This window comes from Anomalospiza imberbis, chromosome 1 (assembly GCF_031753505.1).
Source record: "Anomalospiza imberbis isolate Cuckoo-Finch-1a 21T00152 chromosome 1, ASM3175350v1, whole genome shotgun sequence".
Taxonomy (NCBI): Eukaryota; Metazoa; Chordata; class Aves; order Passeriformes; family Viduidae; genus Anomalospiza; species Anomalospiza imberbis.
Window position 1 is genome coordinate 94783694 of NC_089681.1, and position 17787 is coordinate 94801480.

General features: G+C 37.8%; 1 protein-coding gene across 1 annotated transcript in view; it reads left to right on the forward strand.

The window, feature by feature from the left end:
* Positions 1–435: 435 nt before the first annotated feature.
* The window catches only part of COL15A1 (collagen type XV alpha 1 chain), a 123345-nt gene continuing 105993 nt past the window's right edge, over positions 436–17787 (forward strand). Inside the window, exons 1-2 of the mRNA XM_068200539.1 lie at positions 436–801; positions 918–1000. Of these exons, the coding sequence (XP_068056640.1) occupies positions 791–801; positions 918–1000 (94 nt within the window). The 5' untranslated portion in view covers positions 436–790. The remainder of the gene's footprint in view (positions 802–917; positions 1001–17787) is intronic.

Consider the following 17787-nt stretch of genomic DNA (forward strand, 5'->3'; position numbering starts at 1 on the left):
GAGTGAAGTAACACTTTTAATGGAAACTATTAGAAATGCTCAGCTACAGGATCTCTATAGCAGATACATATATGTGTAGCTGCTGAGGTTGAGATACATTCTCAAACAACATGCAGGTTGTAAATCTCTGTAAATATGAGTATTAAACTTAGAGATATTGTCAGAGAAAAGGGTGTACTTCAAAATGTCTGAAATGTAGGTGACAAAATCTGTAAGACAGTGCAGGTGTGAATCCCAGGCATTTGTTGCCATTTAACTGCTGCTCTGTCCTGCTCATACCTTCAAATTTGCTTCTGATAAAGTTTGGCTAAAATGGCAGGGAAAATGTCCATTCCATAGATGAATTTGTATCACTGCCTGTGTCACGCTGGATGGAAGGATGGTGGAGGTCATGTTTTATTGGATAAGTGGAGGTTGTGACCAGGCAGGAGGGGAAGCTGGAGAAGCTGTGCTGCTGCCTGTCAGGGTACACAGCAGTTAAAGACAGGGCTAGATAATGACAGCGCTGGGATGGTGTACAGCAGTAAGGGGTGTCCATTCATAAATACAGTAGGAAGTTTTCTGCAGTGATTTGACAGGAAAGTCTACACAGAGTCAGATTTCAGAGCTGGAGCAGTGAATTGCAGTGAGTCACAGAGAGCCTGAGTGCTGCTTTTGTTCCACTTATGTCTGAACGTTAGAGGCGAAACAGCAGGCTTCAGTATTTATTAACTTCTTATTTTCATAAGCATAAAACTCATGTGCACTGCACTTTTTTCTCACTTAAGTTCCTTCCACTGACTTTCAGAAAATGCTCTCATGGTAAGAACTCTTGCTTCTAAATTTTACTTTTTCTTTCTTTTTCCCCATGCGTTTCTGTGTTACGCTCTTTGGTCTCATTTTTCCCTACCCCCCTTTTTTTGGCACACCTGCTCCAGGAATGCCTGGTGGACCTGGGACTTGTCGCTACTGCTCTTTGGTTTGTCAATCCATGCTGGTGCAGCAGCTCAGATCATAGAAGGTAAGGGTTCTCCAAATCATGTTTATAAATTGAGACTAAGTGTGGATTTTAAGATTTGCTTTCCAAATATGGAAAAAGACTACCATTTCAGTTCTTCATTTTCTCTGCTGCTTACTGTTCATCATTTCATACAGGAAAGCTGCTGTGAGTTAGGAGCTTAAATTCCCATTCATGCTGGATGAGGGTAAATAAATATATTGGTTCTCCAGCTCTAAGGCAGCCTATCATGACTGCTTTCTCAATATATCTTCAGAGTATAATAGTTAACAGAAAATACTTTAAAGAAATTCAGAATATTGAATCTTTTTACAATTAGGATAGATAGATGTGTCACTGTGGGCATATCAGGAATGTGCCAGGCATGATGTGATTGCAAAGACATGGATGTGATGCTTGTTCCAGTGCATTGAGATTTCTCCTGGCAAGAGGCTGAACAAATTGAGATTTTCTAATCTCTTGAGTTAAATGTTTTGTTTTACCAGTCCAGTCTTCATGGACTTTCAGTGAAAAGTCTTTTTGTAATTTCAGATCATATGTTCTTGTAACACAGCCAAATTCCTCAGCATCTCTGGATGGCATAGCCTTACATTTAACTAGTGAGAGAACACTGATTTGAAAGTTTACATGTAATTTTAAGAAAAGAGAAAAAATTTCACATATTACTTTGCCATTAGGAATGGCGATATTTACACCAAAAAGTTTTTTTTAACTCCCTTGCAAAAATAGTTGGAATTTGTTATGTAAATGACCTCTAGATAACTGTGTGATAGGAACATTAGAAAGTGTTGATGGGATGTAGATACCACACATGAAGACTTTAATGTTACTCAGATTTGTTTTTGCCTTTTAATTGACACTGTCATAGATCACTGGCACTTTGGCATCTAAAAGACAAAGCCCCAGGTGGTTATTTCAATAGGAGAAAAAGCCACAGATTAGTTATCACTAAAAAAAGCTACAGGTACAGATGAGAAATGTGTAGTGCTGTATATGTAATTAATTAAGGAAACAATCAGAAACCAGGTCTTGAAATTAAGAAATGTATATCTAAATGGTGACTGATATATTGTCTATCCACTGAAGGAAGATCTGTTGCATCAGGTAAAAATGTTTTTCTTGAGCTGATGAATGACAGTGTATGAGAGAGGTCTGGACAGGAGAGAACCAAATTTTGGCACACAAAGTAAATAATCAGAAGATCACTAAAGCTGCAAGTAAAGTGACAGAAACTGCAAATATTTATTTGATATAAAAGTTCTCTTTTAGTGGATCTATGCTTGTTTCTATTACCTGAAGATCTGTTTTTTTTTAAATCTCCTATCTGTGAAAGTCAGATCATATGTCAGAATTAGGAAAGATAATTACTATTGTTTCTGGACAGTTTCTTCCAGTGCAGAATTTTACTGCTGCTGGAAGGACTCCTAACCTTACCATGAATGAAGATCATGGTTATGGAAGTGTCCTAAGATCACTGGAGACTTAGACACTGCTCTGGGAAAATGTTCCTTCATGATTGTCTTGTCCTTATATTCTCTACTCATTTGTCTGTTAATACAAAAGTTCCTGTTCCCAAATGTTTACTGAATTTTTTCACATCTGATTTTTAAGTGCTTGACATAATGGGGGTCTCATACTTTCCATTACACAGCACCTTTTCCTAACACTTGGTTTAAATTATTTCATCTTCTGAAATTGGATGTTGAATGCCAGAGACAGGAATAATACTCCTTTCCTTCTGGTGCTGCAAATAGATGGCTGTTAGAAATTCTACTCGTAACTGAAAAGAAGAGTTTCATACTTTAAATCTTTCAGTCTAACTATTGGAGAAATAACCCTATTTTCCTTTCTCACCGTTCCTTTCAGCAGTAGAGTGCACAAAAATAAACTGTGTATTTAAAATTAAAATGCTTGGAGACACAGGGTGACGAATTGGCCCTCTGAATTAAGGGCCAAGTACATGCACTGCCAGGCAGTACCAGAAAAGACCAATTCACAAACCTGAATACAAAGCAGTGACCCTCACAGTTTAGAAAAATTTACCATCTTTGCCTTCACCATCTTTGTCTTTTTGTTTTGCTTGGGGGAGCACTGAATTGAGGAGCAGGGTTGAGGGTACTCAATAAAACAAAAGCCTCAGCAGATGTCCAGCAGAGGGCTTGAGTTTTTTCATTACTTTGTGAGAGATACTAGAAAGATTAGTTAGAAAATTTTAATTAGTTTCCTATCAGGAACAATGTTTTGACCAAGTCTTGCTTCTCTTGAGCAAATTGTCTAGTTATGATTATTTCCTACACAGAAAAAGGGAGGGGGGGTGGGGGGATGGAAAGAATGATGGGAAGTTGTCATTCAGATGACAGTCTTTGAAATTGTTTGAGAACTTCTGGGCTCTAGTTTAACTTTTTAGTAAACTTGTCATATGTTGAATCTTTTCTTTTAGAAGAAGTGTTGCTTTCATTTCCAGGTCCTAGAATTTCTGGCTACTGCTTTCGTGGTAGAATAAAACAGAAAATTTAAAAAAGAAAGTGTATAAAAACTTATATTTGAAGTAATGAACTACTAGTTGTAAAACAAATATTTAAGATTTTGAAATATTTAGTTCAGAACTTTAAAATTCAGTTGCATGGTCTGCAAATTCATGGGATTTTTTGGATTATTACTTCAAGAAAACTTTTAAGAAATAATGTGACCTTGCTTCAGAGTGAAACTGAACAGGAGTTATGAAATCTCAGAAGTTTCTCTGAGTTAGAATGACAAATTTTACTATCTCTGTTAAAATGTTTTAGTCCATTTCACTGCAGCTAGCATTGCACATGTGCAAATAGGAAGGAATAAAATGCTTTCTTCCTCTTCACCCAAATGTAGTGTTATTTGAACCATGGGGAGCTTTTGCAGTTTTTCTCTAGTGTTCACAAAAATTTTGCAAATACAGTACCCTATTCTTATTGGATTTGTGCAGGAGGACCGAAGATATGTTGGTGTCTTAATGAATTACTTCATCACTTCTCTTTTGTTTAATTGACAAATTGAACAATTAAGCATGTATCTTTCTGTTCATAAAAGTGTGGTCTGTCTTATCTGGTACTGCCTTGCAGTGCATGTACTTGGCCCTTAATTATGCCTGATAATGTATCTTGATTTACACTAATTACCCTGGCTGCTTTTAACATGTTTTGCTTCTTCAAGTTAAGTTAGTGAACAGAAAGTACTCAGAGCACAGCCTTGAACATGCTGGCACCCAAACTGTGGACAGGCCTAAAGTCAGAAAATTTCAATGCTAACCCTGCTGAAGTTGGAGTGATAGACTCCTCCCTATGACTTGCTCTAGCTTCTTACAGAAGTGACATTTATTCTTCTAGGACATCTAGGCAGTTGTCAAGAGTTTCTCAGTTCTTTACAGTCAATTTAATGCCTGAATTAAAAAAAATATTTTTAAAATGTTTAAATGTGTGTGGTTCTGCAGTTTATGTTATGTTTATGAACTCTAAAAGAAGCTTTACAAATTTCTCATTGACATCTGGGTTTTATTATTAGCCATGCTGAACAGCTCTTTCTTGGCCTAAGTAACATGCTTAGCAATAGTTTACAAAAAGTAAATATTTGTCTCTTTCATTGGTCCTCTGTATACAGAAAGGCTGTCATTAGGCTGTTGACATAAACTTTGCACTCATGACCTGCTGAGTTTAATGGAGGAATTGTGAATTATTGACTTTCACTGGCTGATGATCAGCTGGTGTGATTCTTACAAGCAGAGAACCGGAGCCTCTCTTCACAGTGAACTGACATCATGAGTGTAAACAAACATGTCTATACATGTAAAATCTTGTTTCTACCAAGTATATACTGTATGTGCTCTAAGTTTCAAATGCGTGCAATCACATGTATGATGGGGATGGCTCAGCCCATTCTTTCCAAAGACAGGACACAACTATAGTGATAATATAGCACAGTCCTCCTTAAAGAGAACTCAGATGTCATTGCAATCCTCTTGTACCAGACTGAGCATTTGGACATCATCAAACTGCAATTGAGTCTAAATGGAATGAGCCACTGTGATCCTTCAGGCACGACTTCAAGCTGTTACCAGCTGTTGTGTATGTTTTAATGTGGAGCCGAGCCTGATTTCATAGTTGACAAAAGGGCTTTCCATGCAGAACATAGTAATTTACAATAGAAAATCAGTTTGTTTCAGTTGGGGTCATCTCTTTCAGTAGCTGAAGAGATTGATAACACCAGTAGAACAAACCTGACTTAGAAAATTTGTTCCATTCTGTCACTTTTCTAAATGGATTCTTTTTCTGTGAAACACTCTCTACATGTTAATTCTCTTGGACAATAAACTACATGCTTCCTAAGTGACTCTACCAGGCAACAGAAGACATTTTGTAGCTTTTTTTTTTTGAGGCCCCAGAAGAGGAAACCAGCTGGGGTGGATATAGCGTCTACATCCATAATATAATATAATATAATATAATATAATATAATATAATATAATATAATATAATATAATAATATAATAATGATTGTCTTCATTTCCTCCCTGGAGGTGTCCTTGGGCACACTGGAAGTCTGGAGTAAGCAGTTGTTTCCATGATCTTGAATAGAACTCAAAAACACATTTGTGCTTGCATTTGCCACTTGCATTTAGATTTGAAGGATCATTTCAATCATTTTCAAAGCATCAGGAGGAAAGATTTGACTGTATTACTTACGTCTGGTATATTCAAAGTGTTCCAAATAACATATTTCTTATTCTAACATGTTAATTATGAGATCAAATGCCTGTTTTAGAGGATGTCTGTCCTTTTGGCTGTGATTTCTTCTCCTTTCCTTTGCTGTGTTAGCCATGGATCAGTTTGTTTTTTTTCTTGTAGTGGTGTCTCACATTTGACCAAATTCATGCAGTACCTTTGCCAATTTATGGAAGTGTGTCTTGGCTAGAAAGACAGTAAATTTTACAATTCAGTGAATTCTGATTGCTTTATTTAGGCTGTCAGTAATGGTAACTATTTAAGAGAGTATGTCTATTTATCATCATTAATTTTAAATCCTCAAACAATCTTTTCCCATTTGGCCAACCGACATGATTATAGCAGGTTCATAAAACAACAAAATCAAACAGCAATTTAGACTGTGGTTATTTCTCTTCGTTAAACCTTCCCATCTCTAGCAGCTCCTGCTCCCAAACTTAAAAATTCATAAATGTTGCAGACAGTAAAGTACAAGTAGAATTCTCCCAAAGAATGAATAAAATGAGCAAACCTCAGTTTTAATATATTTGCATATGAGCAATGTGAAATGACAGATGTATTATTCAGGATACTTTCTGATCAGAAAACCTTGGAAAAAGCAACTGGCAGAGCTGAATGTATCCTGAAAAAGAATTGCAGTGTTTTAAATAATTTGTGGCTGTCTTATATCCCAGTCTGAGAAGAACTGGGGTCTGTATGAAGTTTTCCTGAAGGGTTCTGAGAAGAACTAGGGTTTTCTAGAGGCACTCAAATGTGTTTTATTCCAAACATTCAATTGCTGGAAGCCTAAATCTGGTAACAGTGATTCAGCAATGAATATGAACTGCCCCATCATTCACGGTCTTTTGCTTCATCTTTAGTATAGAGGACAAAATATTAACAAGTAAGGGCTTCAGCCAGTTCATTCTGTATTTGGGAACCTCTTGGGTCTTATGATTCTGCGTCTACCACCTCTGCTGCCACTGAATCCAAGTAACTCTTGCTGTGAGGAGTTACTGCAGTAACTTATAACTGCTCAGGTAGCATTAACTTCCAGTCCTATTTGTGACATATCTTCCTCTAAACTGTGAAATCAGAGTTCCATACATAGACATGATGTCTGGCTCTGCTTCTTTGAAAAACTGAACATAGCTTTTGATTTTCTCAGTACTTTTTTGGTGGTTGGTGACCAAGACAGCATTATAGCATCTGTCATAACTCATTGCATTTTATAATCACTGCCATTCTTACAAGTGACACACATAACCTAACTCAAGGAGAAAAGAACCTACCTAGAAATAATTTTAATTTTGTGCTGCCTGCTAAAGAGTAAGTTGATGACTCTTGAGAGAAAAGAATAGTGCTCCAAAACATGCTTCAAAATTTCCTATAAGTTGGGGATATTTTGAATAGCTTGTAATTGTGGTTTGCTGAAAAACAGTTTCAGAACATAAACCTGTGTGACATTCAAGCTCTGATTCAACTCTGATGATATTTCATATAAGTACACTCTAATAGTAAAATGAAACATATGAGAGTTGGAAACAGGGTCAGGTAGCATAGCAAAAATATAGAGAGGCTGTCTGAGAGCATGGGAATGAGCTTAGAAAAGTCAAAACCCATTTGGAATTAAATATATTAAGGAAAGAGAAGAGCAACAAGAAAGGCTTTTACAGGTATACCAGCGGCAAAAAAAAAAAAAAAAAAAAAAAAAAAAAAAAAAAAAAAGAGAGAAAATATGGATCTGCTGCAAAATTAAATGGAGCAACAAATCTGGTGATTGGGCATGGAAACAAGCCAGGTACTCAATGCCTTCTTTGCATCACTTTTTACTGGTAAGGTTTCCCTCCAGGAAACTGAGCCCCTGAGCCCACTGGGAAAGTCTGAAGGCAGGAATTCAAGTTCTCTATTAAGGCAGACTGAGAGAAGAGATATTGAAATCAGTTGGATATCTGCAAGTTCACAGGACCTCTTGAGACACATCCATGAGGGCTCATCAAACTGGCTGATATCATTGAGATAGAACTTTGGAATACAATCTTTGAAAGATTGTGCTGATCAGGAGATCCTATTAATGGAAAGAAATCCAGCGTCACTCCTGTTTTCAAGAAGAGCAAGGAGCAGGACCTGGGTATCTGCAGGCTGAGCAGCTGACCTCAGTTCGTGGGAAGGTGTGGGAGCACATAATTGTGGAAGCCATTCTAGTAAGAACAAGGTGATTAGGAGTAGTCAGTATAAAAGTAGGAAGGGGAAAATCTTGCCTGGGCGTCTCACAGTCTTCAGCAATGAAATAACCAGCTCAGTGTGTGAGGAAAAGACAGCTGATATTTGTGGTCTTGTGCAAGACTTTCAGCACTGTCTCCTGTAATATCCATGTAGGTAAATTCTTAAAGTAAGGACAAGATGACTGGGCAGTGATGTGTATTACAACAGTCTGACCTACATGTGCTTGAAGGGGTGTAATCAGTGGTATGAAGTGCAGTTAATTGGGTGCCTGTTACCACTCCATTAATGTACTACCCTGTGCTGCATACTGAGCCCAACACTCCTTAACATCTTCATTCACAATATGGATGATGTGATAGACTGAACCCTGAACATCTCAGGTAGAATCCGGTCCCATAATCAAGAGCGATCCCTTCAAAAATGTTACAACTTGAGTGCCATGTCTACTGGAGCCCGGGCTAGCTCTTAGAACTCTGGCGCCACACCAGGAGTGGGGAACTGCTGCAGTATGAGGATTTACCAGAAGCAGAATCTTTAGAGCCACTTGCTCTAAGGTGCCAGACACAAGGCACAACAGCGACCAGGCAGAGGAGAAAGGAGGAGGCCCTCCGTCTTGAGTTTCCACAAGGAAGGGCTTATTCCAAGAAAAGGGATCAGAAACAAAGAGCCCTGGGCACTTCTGTGCAAAGGGTTTTGTACAGATAAAAGTCATGGGATGGATACAAACAGCTAGCCAATAGGGAATCCTCAGGGGAGGAGTGAGAGGATTACATCAAGTGTCTGGGGCTAACTGGGGTAGGAGAGTGGAGAGGACGGGGCACATGGGCCAATGGGGCTTTGAGGAGTAGGGGAATTCCAAAAGAGTGTTGCAGTCAGGGATTGGCCTGAGGTTTAAATGGCAGAGAAGGTTTGGTAATCAAGGGCTGGGTTTCCTTGACAGGCAGGGAAAGAGCTGGAACAAGGGGCGGGGAATGGCATGAGGGACAGCTTTGAGGGAGGGTAAAACCCAGGGGTAAACCAACTCAGGGAGAACATGGGGGTACAACATAACAAACTACTTAACAAGGAATCACTAAAATAAATTAGAACCACAACACTTGAGCTGTGAGCCATGCCCATGGGAAAAACAGGCAACTAGAAAGAGCAGATCTGTTTGGGGTTGGAAAAGAACTGTGTAGCTTTTCTAAATTTATAATTTTCTCCTCTTTGACAGTACTGAAGAAATGGAACCAGGTGACAGTATGTATCAAGCCCTTTTTCCCCCCACCATCATGCATATATGCTGTACCATGGTATGTTTGATGTCTTAATTTGATACCTAACAGCTGTCAAGCACACTGCAGGTACAACATTTCTTGAAATACATGAATTTAGAGTTGTTGCTGCTTGTCCCTGTGTTTGTTTCTGTCCCACAGAAGATGTTTGTCTCAGCACTGTCACATTGCATGAGAAGGTAAATCTTCAGATGTAAAAGAGTTGTTGTGGATAATTGAAACAAATGTGCTGGTAGCTTGAGTAATTATTAGGCATTCATGTGTACATGGTGGTCTACAAAGCAAACTGAGGGGAAAAATATGCAAAACTGAAGGCTTTTCCAGGAATCCTCTCATTTTTTGGAATTCCTAACACCAAAATAATCCATTGATCAGGAATCCTTCTTGCCAGTCCTTTGGCTGCCTCACAGAGGGAGGTGTGAGGGAGCAGTGTCTCCCCACAGTAAGGATTTTTACTTCTGCCATCCTACTTTGGTTAGCTGAGAACCAACTTAATATACTGTGTCACTTCTGTGAATGTGATGCTTTTTTATTCTCAGAGAGCCAAAGTCTTAGCTTTTCTTAGTCTTCAACTTTCCAAAGGCTGTTCCAGTTCCATCTGTTTCAACACTGCCAAACTAGCACAGCTCTTGACTTGGTAAGGCAGAACCACTCATCCGTAATGAATGCTCCACAGTAGTGCTGCCACTTTGTGGTGCTTGTAGGTGTGGATATACATGACTCGAACCCTTTCATGCTTTTCACAGTTAAAAACAAGCAAACATTTCATCCTGTTCAGGCTAGCCATGAATGTGGTTTAACCCTCATGGTTTGATTTTTTTTAGTTTCTGTCTTTAGTTTCTTTCACACGTGATTACAGGAAAGGTGTAAAACACATACTAGTTTTGAAAGTTTTCTCAGCTGAAAAAATCTGGCTCTTGATCAAAATAACCTATTACTTACTGTAGTGAAATGGTATTAATGTAAAAACACTTACCTGAAAGAGTTTTAGTTTTCAGTGTACATATGTAATATTAGTGTATAGCTCCATTTGTTTTTACCAAATAATACTTGAATGAACTCAAAGTACTGCTTAAGGTGCCCTTATATTATAATCAAGGCTTTGTTTCTACATGTATTTTTGTTGGGTTTTTTGTATGTTGGGTTTCCAGGGGGTCTTGGGGGTATATGCTTTTTTTCTGATGCACTTAAAGTGAAAGTTAAATCTATCTCAAGATGCAAATCTGACAAATAATACCACATTGCAACATCCTAGTCCAGAGACATGATGAGTTGGGGTGCGGGGGTAGTGTTCAGTGCAAGTGTAAACATTCACAAAATTTCAAGGATGCTTTCTCAGTGGAAAAATAAACAAACCACTGATGACCTGAAGTATTGTAGCTTCTTTTTTACACTTCTCTTACAGAATTTCAAAAGACGACATGGAATTGTGGCAACTCTGTTACAGCTTTGCCCACATGAGCTTTGACTTGTTCAACAAAGAAGTTTTCATTAAAAAAAGGAAGTGGGGATAAAACTGCTCCTTCAGCTAGGAGTTAACGCAGACACTCCCAAGTATTTACAGTATGAGTGTTAAATGAATACTTGCTTACAAGCCCTCTCATACACTGAAGCTACTAATATCTTAAGTGTCCTATGCCAAAACATATTGTTTCCAGACACATTGCAGAATGTCCATAAAGAGCATTCAAAAGAAGCTTCTGTCTCATTTAGCTCCTATACAGTCAGCAAAACAATAGTAAATACATGATTTGGTACAAATGCCTGAAACAACTATGGGGAAAGCAAGACTGTCTATATGAATACCTTGTCTTGTCCTCTGTTCTGTGTATAATTACAATACCATAGTCATACATTGAAGTATTTTGGAAATATTAACTATCCCTGTGTGTGTGATATGTTTATCTGATATGAACAAAAGGTTCTGTGTCTGAACACTTAGCTCTGCTGTATTTTCTTCATAGATGAATCTCTAAACCTAGATCAGAGTAACACAAACAATGCAGACTGAAATCATGAAGGGAAATTCATGTGGAACAATCTTTTAGAATGACACCATCATCAAAGTGGCTGACAGGTGGTGTTTATTTCCTTACTGAGGAGGCTGTGATAACTGTGTGTCTCCAACTTCTTTCGGCCTTTCCAGTTTTGATTCACAGTATGTAGAAGGAGCAAACTTTGCATTTTGAAACTAGAAGAGGCAGGGAGACACTCGGCACTTGTCTCCACATCCTCTTGCATCTGCACAAGGATCAGAGAGGAACTTGTTCATAAAGCCTTTATTTGTCCTGAAGTACAAGTGGATCAGTTTGACAGGCTTCAGATGGTTCTCTACCTCTGTAATGGACATGAAACAAAGAGTTCTCAACCTCCAGTTTACTTAAAATACATCTCATAAGTGGTAGGGAATGCCTAAAAATTGAGGGTCAAATTCACATTATCTGTGGGTTTCTCAAACTGAGCCTGTCTTGCTGCAGTTTAGAAACTTAAGGCATTCTTCACCTGAAGATGAAACTTTTTGTTAAGCAGCTAGAATAGCCTGCAGTGTACAGCATTTATTTTTGACATCTTCTATCTCTCTCTCTCTTTATTGGTATATCACCATTTTGTCAGCTGCTCCTGTTCAATATTATATTATTGTTGACTTGTAGATCCTAGGTGTCTTTCTTAACAACTTCAGCCCCCCTGTACCTCAAGAAGTTTCCACTCTTGGGCAAGGTGATGATGTGGTCCTCATCATCACTATTTAAATGGTGGTAGAGACAACAGAGGCAGACTCTTCTGAGAGAATAAAACAGAGCATAAGAATAAGTAGCACCCAAAAGGTGCAACAAAGGAAATTTTGATTGAACAAGTGGAGAAAAAAATCTTTACCATAGCAGCAGTTAAGTTCTGGAGGAAGTTGGTGAGAGGGCTTGTGGAATCTCCATTCTTACAAGTATTCTAAACTTGACTAGATAGGGCTCTTGGCAACATTATTCTTCAGGATAATCCTGCATTAAGCAGCAGATTAGATTAGATGACTTTTGCAGGGCTCTTGTAAACTATTTCTTTCTGTGATTTTTAAAAAGGGAACTTAAAATTTGGTTTTGCATAATTGATTTGTTTCTGAGCTTCATTCTCAGTGATGTGATCACAGAAAAAGCAGTCAAAGATGAGGCAAGTGAATGTAGAAAGTGAATATAGTTAACACTAAAAGACTTGGATTGTGCTTGGCTGTCTTAATCTCTTGCTGTTTGTGAGCCTTGTTAGAGTAATCAGAGAGCAGATAGGCTGTTAATACTTACACCCAATAACTCTATGGAATCAAATTACCCTTTTCCACTTTATATGCTTGTCTAAATATAGGTCAAAGGACGTACCCTTTTCATTTTCCATTTTTTGCTTTTTCCTTTTTCTCTTTTTCCCTTTTCTCTTTTCCCTTCCCTTTTTATCTTTCTCCATTTTTATTTCTCCATTTCGCTATTTCTCCTCCCTTTCAATTTCCACTTCTGTTTCTCATTTTGTTTTGAAGTTCTGTAAAATGCTTTTGGGAAAATAATCTTGGAGCAGAACACAGGAATATATTACTGTAACCTTATGATTTCTCATCTTTCCTCATGGTCCTGCAGATCATGAGGCTCTTTAACAATGCTCTTGTCCTCCCTTTCCAAGAGAGTAGAGGTGAAAGATTTTTGAAATTTATGTGCCTTCTTGCTCTCTGACCTTTCAGGGGCTCATGGTCAGGCAGACTACACTGACCACAAACTCTGTGGTCCATCCTTCTCTGCAGCTGTTTGCACTCAGTCTCAGAAGGATCCTGTCTCAGTGATTTAAGTGACATACTTCAGCTGTTTGGGACAGAGGCAGACTGTACCTCTGCATTAACACAAGCAAACCTGTTATTGTTGTGACTGTGATCGAATTTGCTCCTGAATTATTGTCCTTCTACTATTGCACTAAATAAACTCTCAATATAAATAGGGAAGTCTCTGATTTCAAGAAGTACTTCTCAAACCAAAACAGACCTGAGCATGGACAAGTGTCTAAAGAGAGAAAATTAAAAGCTGTTATATTAACTATATGACTAGCAAGATCAATATAGTACATGGGACCAATTGCATTTTTTTGATGTCCTGTTTACATACATTTTCATTTTTTCAATACTGAAGAGTATGGAGGAGAATTTCCCCTCTATCTAACTCCAAGACCTAATTTGTTACCTGGAGTTAGTTATTTTAAACAACTATCCTATTCTATCTGATAAGTTTGCCTCAAATTAAAAAAAAAAAAAAAAAAAAAAAAAAAAAAAAAAAAAAAAAAAAAAATTAGACCCAGAAGACTGTCCTAAATGGGCCAGAGTCCTAAAATATCAGTGAATCTGTGAGCTAAGCTGTGATTTATTCTGTTTCTGCCTTATTTCTGCTATATGCATGTCAAAGAAAATAGCATTCTAATTTAGGGTAATCACTGAACATTATGAAAGGTATTAATGGATATTTTAAATTTAAAACCAACAATGAGTCCTTACTACAACTGGTGCTTTATTTAGCTCTTAAAAGCTAATCTCAGCCCTGTAGGATCAAGGCTTGAATAAACAAAAAAGAGTATACTGCAAGATCAATAAAATAAACACATATTTCTTGCCTTAGAGGCCAAAATTCATAAAATGCAGTAAAACCTTGTTCAGTTGTACTATCACTGTCTATACTGTTTTCTCCTAATTTTAACTCAGAAACAAATACATGTGTTCTTCTCTAACTGGAAATCATTCTGCTGGAAGAGACTTGGGTCTGGATTAGTTGTGATAAAAATCACTAATAAATTCTTAATGTGTATTTCTCATTATATAAAGTTTTACTGACATGTTACCTTACAAAGAATTAGTTGGCAGAATTCTGTCTTTGAAGAGTACAAATTACTGCACTTAAAAAATTATTTGTGTCTTATTAATCTGATTACACATTGCATGTTTCTCTAGACACAAGAAAGTTTTTCATTCATAGTTTTTCTTCATTTTGAAGCCATGAATATATGTATGCTCTAAATATATACTTGGGAACATGTTACTGTAGTTTTCATTGTCTTGATAGCGGGTGTAGACTGTCAGAGAGCACCAAAGGCAGGCTGCTCTGCAGTGGTCAGGGAGCAGGAAGCCAAACCTCTGAACAAGTGAACTCCCCAGCAAGGACACAGTTCCACAGAAGGAAAGCAAAATGATCAGAGTATGTTTGTTGATGGCAGTCAAGTTCAGCCAAGAGTCTGTATCATTGCACAAGTTCACAGTGATGAGGAAGACAGAAAGTCAAGCCAGGAATACAAGTTTTTGAGTAAAGCTCTGGGTCTGAGTCAGCAGGACTCATGGCTGGCTGGACAGGAACTAGCCAGCTGCAACATAACACAGGCACAGACCAAAGGCAAAATCCTCAGTTTAAAGGCAACTGCCAAAAGAAGGAGTGAGGGAAAGCCCTGCTGTGGCTTCTTCGAGCTGTTTGTACAGGGAATGTTAAATGCATGAGACTTCCACTGTTACATAGCAATGAAGTTTCTGTCCCTGCTCTGGAAGTGAACCTCTTTGTTACTGAGTGGTCTTCAGATTTTAACATATAGTGGACAGCAATGTCTTGGTTTCCTGCCTGTACACAGAATGGAAAAGGTCCTCCTGGCTTTTACTACAGCTGAAGTGATTGCATACTGAATGGTGTCTAAAATTGTCTCAGCGAGAACAGTAGTTACACTTCAGGATCTTCTGATCCAGACTTTCACTTCAGGGTGTTGCCTTATTAATCTGTGCCCATTATGTGCCTTTGTTGCAGAGAAGCAATGGTGCCAGCAGTAATTCTTACCAGATAGAAATGGCAGAATGGTGTGAATCTAAGCCCTAACAGATGATCCTATGAGATATCCCTGAAGCATTTTGAACTTTGTACTGTTTGAACTTTGTCTCACCTGGGGTATGGAGGAAGGTTTGAGAGGATTTGTGGTGCAGGGCAGAGCCCCACAGTAGCACAGGCATTGTATGATTTGGAGACTGAAAAGCATAGAGATGTCACCATGCAAAACACCCTCTTTTTCACAGCCAGAAGTTACTTTGTACTGATGATGATGGTGATGATGATGATGATATGAAATCTTTCTGGGTCCTGGGATTCTCTACTCCATCATACTTTTACAGGTCTATTTATGCTTACACACCGAGAAAAAATATGCCTGTTTGCCAAAGCAGAGAACCAGATATGTTACGAATTTGCAATGCCATTTTAACTATTAAAATTAATAATTAATGGGGTAATTAATATAATAACTTCCAACAAGAAAATCTAGAGAAACCCGTGTGCAGCTCATAATGATTTTGGGGTACCATAGCTTACCCTTAGATGCATGATATTTTGTCTAGAGAAAACTATGTTGCCATCTTATTAACAATAATTTGGTTTTAGTTTTGCTGCCTTGTGTCTGTTGTTTTAATATGGCCAACAGAAGAAATTTGAGAGACATAATGGCATGCGCTCCTTGAGAACCTCCTTTCTTGGCAGATGAGGAAAAAAAAGGTGGTTTGAATTTTTCTTTATCTGACAAAACCTGCTGGCCTTGTAACTGCAAAACCTGACGTATTTCAGAGATCAGTTTTGTCTGCGTTCATGGAGTCTTTTTTTCATGCCAAGGGTACTGACAAAATCCATTGTAACTGTCATTTATTAAACTGTACATTAGGAATAGCATATGGGAATGGCCACATTGTTCAGAGAGAAATTGCTATTTATAACTGCTTCCAGCCTGCACTTTCTCTATATTAAAGCATTTCATGCTACAGCCAACTGTTAAAACATATAGTTCTGTGTACATAGAACATTGACACTTTGAAGCCTGGATCATTTCAAGAGAAACTGTTCTCTGCTTTCTGAGCTCAGTATTGTTACTGGCTTCTTTTTCCCCTGATTGTTTTGAATTTCAGTAGGCTTTTTAAAAAACTCACTTCATTATGAAAATCCTCCTCAGAATTATCAGGAAAAATAAATCAGAGCTATGGACCTTGAGTAGTCTATGTGGTATTTACTGTGGGAGATGAAAATTTAGGCCAGTTGGATGCTGAAATGAATACAAAAGCAGTGGGAAACTGGAGCCAGAGGGGCTCCAGTCTTTGCTGCTTTCTGCAAGCTTAGATCCTAAACCAGAACATGGTGTGATAAAGCCAAAGGAGCATCAAGAAGACCCAGCACTCTCTTGAAAACAGAAACTGCCAGAGAAAAGAGTAAGTGCGGATGGGATTTACTGAATGCTGCCAATTTTCTTTCCAGCTTTGCCAGTTAGTGACTGCGATATAATCAAACTGTTGCAATCTATGACAGTCATTCTGTGTTTGAGCTAGAAATGTTCAGTGAACACTGAAATAGTGTCAACAAAATTTGTGTCAAGACACTTTGGAAGATGGCTTCATTGCACAACTATTAGTGGTTGTCCAATATAATTATCAGTGCTTTATAAAAATTGCTATTAATTCCATGGATGAATATGGATTCCCTGCATGAATATGGATTCCCTGCTGTATCAAACACATAAAAATTTTTGAACTCAGGCAATATTTTCTTAAATGACTGGGAACCTTACAAAAACTGTTAAAAGGATTTTCATAAAAGATATAAATCAGAGAAAGCATTTTCAACCATCTATATGGACGGCTTGTGAATTTGTTGCTAAATTTTGTTTTCAGAAGTTCTGATAAAAGTTTGAGCCTTGAGGAAGAAAGGAGAAAAAATTGTCTTAAATGAAAAAAATTATAAATATCAGAGAGGAATTTTATTTGACCAGTCTTGAATTTTTATATTTCTGTGATCTGCAATGAAAAACGATCTCATGAAATTTGCCAAGTAACTGATTCCTTGTGTTCGATTAATAATAAGCATAAAGATAACCAAAAGTCTGTAAGATGTCATTATCTGTCTCCCTTAGCTGACTTATATGGGAAGTGTGAAATAACTGAAAGAATTAAGAGCTGATTTGTCTTTCTACATTATGTAAAAAGTTGTACAAACAATTTTAACTGCATTAAAATGAGATAAATGTGCCATGTACTGCAAATTACATATCTCTTTTTCTTTAATACTATAATGGCCATCAGAAAGCCTGGGCAGGATGTTTGGATGTTGTTATTGCTGTCTTTATTAAAAGAAGTTATATATAAATCAGGTAATCAAAGGGAAAACATTCCTATGATGACTAAATAGTAGACAAAAAAATACGCAGGCCAAAGACATACCACTGTCAGTGTTTCAATCACTTCATCACAGTCTACAATCAATCAGAAAACTCAAAAGTAGAAAATTTAGTATGAGAAAGACATAGACCTTCTTGAGTGCATCCTGAAGAGGGCCATAAGGTGATCAGAGGGATAGAGCACTTCTCCTATGAGGACTGACAGAGAATTGGAAGCAGGCTGGAGAGCAGGCTGAACAGCCCCAATAGCACATTCCACTGCCTTGAGGGGGCTTGAAAGAGAGCTGGATTGTGACTTTTTACAAATGCATTTAGTTTTAGGACACGGGGAATGGCTTTAAGCTAAAATAGGGTAGGTTTAGAATAT